This window comes from Lactuca sativa, chromosome 8, assembly GCF_002870075.4.
Source record: "Lactuca sativa cultivar Salinas chromosome 8, Lsat_Salinas_v11, whole genome shotgun sequence".
Lineage (NCBI taxonomy): Eukaryota > Viridiplantae > Streptophyta > Magnoliopsida > Asterales > Asteraceae > Lactuca > Lactuca sativa.
The window spans coordinates 22,989,028-22,995,141 of NC_056630.2; the positions used below are offsets into that span (position 1 = coordinate 22,989,028).

Sequence of the window (6,114 nt, forward strand, 5' to 3'; positions counted from 1 at the left end):
ATTGGTCATTATCGAAATTATAAGCCTTTAGGGTTTAATTTCCATAAACTCTAATTTTGATAAATTCATTTATATGCACAATCAAATAGAAAATTTAGGCTCTAATACCACTGATGAGTTTTCTAGGTTATAAAAAAGTCATCTGGCAGAAAAACTATTAAACCCTTAAGTTCACACACAACCTAGAAGGGATCTACGTTTTCTCTATGGATAAAAACTAACAATGAACGTCAAGAAACCCTAGGAAACGCTTGTATAAACGAAATTATATGAAGGAATATTGTTACATACCTTTTGCTTAATGTAGAAATTAATCAACCAACATCTCCTTTGAGTTCCGTGGAAAGCAAGCACCAAAAACTTGGATGCCTCTAATGGCTTGTACCAAAAACCCTAATAACTAGGAGACTTGAGGAGAGGTGAGGATTGGAGCAAAATGTCGGATCTATGAAGTTTGAGAAGAGCGGACAAAAATATGAGACCCTAGGGGTCCTATTTATAGCTTATAAAGAAACATTGGATAACCCTAATTTGAATATAATGATAATATTTCAAATATGAAAATTATTCAACTCCTTAATTATCAACAATGAGAATTCTAGAAACCCTAAAGCCCTAGCCAAAATCGGCCATGATAGGAGGGTTCTACAATCCCTCAATTGTTCAACCATTGCACAATTACAACTTAGTCCTGCACCTCCAATTAATTCTAATTAACCCGAAATTAATTGCAATTAACATTTGTTATTTCTTAGTTAATTATAATTATTTCAAATTAATATAATAACCATATAATATATTAATAAATTATTTGTTATAATTTCTTAATCATATAATAACTTAACAAATCAGCCTCTTTTTCCAAAAGTCATTCTATTCTGTTATCTGTTATGAGGGCAACCCAAAAATGATTTTGCTTCTAATTCAAGAATATACCAACTTAGTTAGTGGCTTAGACATCTTAATCCAACACAATGTTTACCGATCATAAGAGTCTTTAGCACATCTTTGATCAGAAAGAACTCAACATGATACAAAGAAAATGGAGAGTTTTTGAATGACTATGAATGTAAAATTTGTTATCAACCTTGCAAGGAAAATGTAGTAGTATATGCCTTGAGAATGAAGGAACAAACGAAACCTCGTTGTATGCACTAACGATTACTATCTATTCAAACCTTACCGCTCAAATCTGATAGGCTCAACTTGAGGCTCTGAAAAGAAGAAAACATTGCAAGCAAATCCTTGTGAGGAATGGATAAACAATTCGAGCTTAGGGATGACAAAGGAAGATATGTAATGAACTGAATTTGGATGCCAAAAATTGGTGACATCAGAAGCTAAGTCATGGGCGAATCTCACAGATCAAGGTACTCCTTCAAATCTCTCTCTAACAAGATGTATCTGGACTTGAAGAGACAATATTGCCGGCCGAACATGAAAGAAAATATTTCCATTTCAATGGGAAAGTTCTTGACTTGTGCTAAAGTCAAAGTAGATTAATAATAGCCTTCGAGTTTATTATAATAACCATGAATACCTAAATGGAAGTGGGAATAAATTACAATGGACCTCAAAGAAAAAGACAAGATGGAGAAGCTAACCAAAATTTATCTCAAGGAAATTGTTAAATTACATGGAGTGCCAATATTTATCGTCTCTGACAGAGATAGTATATTAACCTCGTGATTTTTACAATCATCATAGAAATCTTTGGGAAGGTGCCTTTACATCAACACAACTTACCACTGGCAAACAAATGGAAAAAGTGAAAGGACCATTTAAACATTGGAAGACATGCTCTGAACATGTGTGATAGACTTTGGATGTAGTTGGGATACTCATTTGCCTCTAAATGAGTTCTCCTACAATAACAATTAACACCAACATTAAAGTTGCATCGTTTGAAGCACTATATAGGCTAAAGTGTCGATCACTGATATGTTGGGTGGAAGTGGGTGATACAAAACAAGAAAAACAACATGCGGGTGATACACTACTTACTGATCTTGGGATCATACACGAGACAACTGAGAAGATCGTCCAGATAGGCAACAAAATTAAGGTTGCACGTAATCGACAGAAACGCTATGCTAACAATAGAGATAAGACTTTGGAGTTCCAAGCGGGAGACAGAGTAATGCTAAAAGTTTCTCCTTGGAACAGTGGTGGACGCAGAAAGTTGTCATAGCAGTGGCACAATTTTTTTCGTCCGAATATAATAACATAAAAAAAGTTAAAACTACTAGTACATCAAATCGTTCCATTAAATCTTAATATCTAAATTTGACATCTATGAGTACACATTTTTTGAAACCGATCCATTACATCTTCGATATTTACTTTCATAAGTGCCTCTTTTTCAACATAAGAAATCATGACATCGTTCAAAAAACCATCACCTATTTTGTTACGCAAATCCTTCTTCAAAAACTTCATCGTTGAAAAACATCTTCCGACCGTTGTGGTTGCAACGGGTAAAACCAAAACCAACTTCAACAATCTATAAACCATATGATAAGACCGATGTTTCCCCGTTTCCACCATCAAACGAGAAAGGTCTGAAATTCCTTGCAAACTAGTGAACCGGTCATCTTTATGCAAAGCGTGATAATATATTTTAAGTTCACCATCAAGTTGCATCTTCTCCGTATCACCAAAATCTTTTGTGTATAACTAACTCAACTTTAACAACTTTGTTTTGTCAAATTTAGCAAATGAATCACAAGGACTCAAAGCTCCCATGTATTATAGTAATTGGGTGCTAAGTTTACTAAATCGGTCCCCGAATTCTATAATTTGCATATCCATGACGGTGTTGAAAATTTGAACTTCAAAATTAAATTGATTAGTAACTTTAGTCTTATGGCCTCTTGATGTGACATGATTTTCTGTCATCTCCACAATATTAATATCATGTTTTTGACAAAAAGAGAATACCTTCGATAAAAGTTTAGCAAACCCCGTGTCTCTTAAAGACTTCAATGCGTCCATTGTCCCTCTAACCAAAGAAGCCGCTTCTAAAATATCTTGATCCTTTTTTTGAAGATTCTTTGAGAATACGTTCATGAGGTGTAAAATTTCATACATCAAATGTAAGTAAAACATGAAATCTAATGTCTTGAAATATTTTAAGATACCAAATGCTTGATTTTGGTTACTTAAAGAGGATCCTTTCTCTTTGACATAAGTAAGAACATGACGAACCTCTGCAAATAAGTTCATCAAACTTGTGATGGTTTTGAAATGTGAACCCCATATTATATCTCCCGCTCGAATAAGCGAGCTCTCTTGATTTAACCCTCTTCCAGTTTCAAGTTCACCATTTCCAATTGACATTTGGACCCTTTCTCCTTGATTTTCCAGTAGCATGTCTTTTCTTTTACATGAACCACCTACCACATTAAGCACCAAAGAAAGTTTCTCAAAGAAATTGGCAACACCATCATGCTTCTTTGCTACACCCACAATAACTAACTGAAGTTGGTGTGCAAAGCAATGCACATAATGCGTTGAATGATTATATTGTAAAATCAAAGCTTTTAGACCAAATGCACCTTGCATATTGCTTTCCCCATCGTAACCTTGTCCTATTACCTGATAAAAAAAGATATTAAACATTAAAGCGAATAATATTCAATTAAAATTCATAATAAGGAAGAAAAAATGTTAAATTTACCTGAGACATACTCAAATTTTTATGGGTAAAAGCGTAATCTATGGCTGCTTTAAGAGTCATAGAGGATGTATCCTTCACGTGCACCACTCCAATGAATCTTTCCTTCACCACTCCACGGTTTTCAACATACCTCAAAACTATGTCCATTTGTTCTTTTTTTGATACATCACTAAATTCATCAACCAATAAAGAAAACACATCTTTACCAATTTCTTTGCAAATATCTAAAACTATCTCTGTTGAAAAGCGTTCAAAAATTTTCTTTTGAGTCCTCGGGCACGTCACTTGATTATTTTGAGGAGCATTTTCTAAGGTAACATTGCGAATGCCTTCATTATGGTCTCTCAAGAAAGATAATAACTCCAAGAAAATCCCTCTATTAAGAGAGTCACTCGACTCATCATGACCCCGAAATGGTAAACCATTTTTCAATAAAAATTTACAACACCAAATTGAAGCACCTAAACGAAGTTTATAATTACTCTCCTTAATCTTGGTTTGCTTCTTGAAGGCTTCACTAATAGATTGTTTTTCTTCAATAAAAATTCACAATTTTCTTTTTTGCTTTGTGATGAAAACTATCAATACCACCAATATGATCTCTCAATGACTGTCTTTTATTCCAACTATCAAAACCTTGTGAAACAAATGCATCTCTCCCATGTTGTTTTCCCACCATGTCTCCACATACATAGCAAAATAAACAAAAAGCGTTGTTCTATTTTATGCTATATTCTAACCAATCAAAGTCATCAAACCACTTAACAACAAAACGACTTCCTTTTGAACCTATTTTCTTTGAAGGGAATGTATGACCCCTTGGTTGACAAGGTCCTTGAAGCAAATATGCCCTCCTTATTTCATCTCTTTGATTTGGATGGTAAGTTGTAATCTTTGGTCTAACACTCGGGTCTTTTGGAAGATCTTTCAATTCAACATTTGTAATTGGAGTAGTTGTAGGTTGTGGATTTACATTAGAAACCGAAGAGAATGATTGATTAGAAGGACTTGGTCTTTTAGAGGATTCTTCAAAACTTAAATCATTGGAGCTTGGTCTTTTGGAGGATTCTCTAACACTTGATTTATTGATGCTTGTTCTTCCCAAAAAGGACCCAAGTTTATCCTAACAATTCAATATCAAACAAATAAGCCATCCAAGATTCCAAGTAATTTCAAGGTTAACAAATAATAACTACTAATTTCAAGTAAACAAGTAATTTCAAGGTTAACAACTACTAATTTCACCTAAACAATAAGAAATTTCAACAAAAAAGCAACTAATTTGACTAATTTCATAAACCTAAAATTATCAATACTTACTTATTTCATTGTATTTGTAGGATTGAAAGGAGTGCCAAGCCAAGCCAAGCAAAATCGAATGGTTGAACACTTGAATGGTTGTAATCGATTGAAGGAAGCAAGTCAGTAACCAATTTCTTTTTTCTTCTTCGACAACCCGCAGCCCTTCACGGCTTCATAGTTCACAGGTGCCGATTTTTTTTTCTTTTCTGTAGTCTCGATCGTCCAACACTCCAATTTCTTTTCTTCAAAATGTCGATGGACCTAATAGAAATTTGGGGTATTGGGCTAATTCTAAATTGGGTTAAAAACGTAATAAGCAACTTGGGCCACAAACTAACAATGCATTTGGGCTATTGGACTAATTTTCTTTATTTTGTTGGACTAGCATTTTTTATACTTTTATTTTTTGGGAATTGAATTCTCGAAAGTATAATGTCACCCGAACGAATTTGAAGCCAGTGCACCTATTATAATTTTTTTTACCCTAACGGACTGAAGCGGAGCAGTGGCCCGGGACCCCTCGGGCACCACACACATCCGCCACTGCCTAGGAAGGGAATGATATGATTTCAAAAGCGAGGCAAGTTGAACCCATGATACATAGAACCTTTCGAAGTTCTTGCCAAAATTTGCCCCATAGCTTAAATCTCAAGTAGCCTCAGGAGCTCAACAATGTACACGACACTTTCCACCTATCCAACCTCAAGAAGTGTTTGTCTGAAGACACTTTTTCCATCCCTCTCAATGAAATTCAACTCAAATTGAAACTCCACTTCGTTGAAGAACTGCTGGAAATCATGGACCACGAGATCAAGAATAAAGCCACGTTCCCATAGTAAAAGTTCGATAGAACTCTAAACAAGAAGTAGAGTTTACCTTGGAGCGTGAGGATCAGATGAAAAGCAAGTACCCCCAACTATTCAACAATATTCCATCCACCAGCGACATGAGTTAAATTTCATGATGAAATTCCTTCAACGATGGGAGAATGTGACGATAGTCAAAATTCGTCAAAGACAGTCAATCGCAAATGCGACGAAAGCCAATGTAATAGGCTTAATGAATAACATTTGACGATTTTTTTTTAATGAAAATAAGATATTATACTTTGAAATATATAAGAAAAATGAGTT

The 6,114-nt window shown here is 34.6% G+C and overlaps 1 protein-coding gene across 1 annotated transcript; it reads right to left on the reverse strand.

Moving 5' to 3' along the window:
• Positions 1-2,280: 2,280 nt before the first annotated feature.
• Positions 2,281-4,358, reverse strand: LOC111898095 (uncharacterized). The gene is made up of 4 exons (XM_052766318.1): positions 4,316-4,358; positions 3,680-4,212; positions 2,941-3,597; positions 2,281-2,676 (listed from the first exon to the last, which is right to left on the reverse strand). Exons 1-4 carry the CDS (start codon positions 4,356-4,358, stop codon positions 2,281-2,283), a joined length of 1,629 nt encoding a protein of 542 aa, XP_052622278.1.
• Positions 4,359-6,114: the final 1,756 nt, after the last annotated feature.

What these genes read in the sequence shown, in the direction of transcription:
- LOC111898095 (XM_052766318.1), bottom strand. Translation starts at nt 4,358, where the DNA reads ATGGTGGGAAAACAACATGGGAGAGATGCATTTGTTTCACAAG. An exon ending in AAAATTTGAGTATGTCTCAG is followed by an intron (nt 3,598 to 3,679) that starts GTAAATTTAACA and finishes TTTTTTTATCAG; the next exon opens with GTAATAGGACAAGGTTACGA. An exon ending in TTGCTAAACTTTTATCGAAG is followed by an intron (nt 2,677 to 2,940) that starts GTATTCTCTTTT and finishes AAGTTGAGTTAG; the next exon opens with TTATACACAAAAGATTTTGG.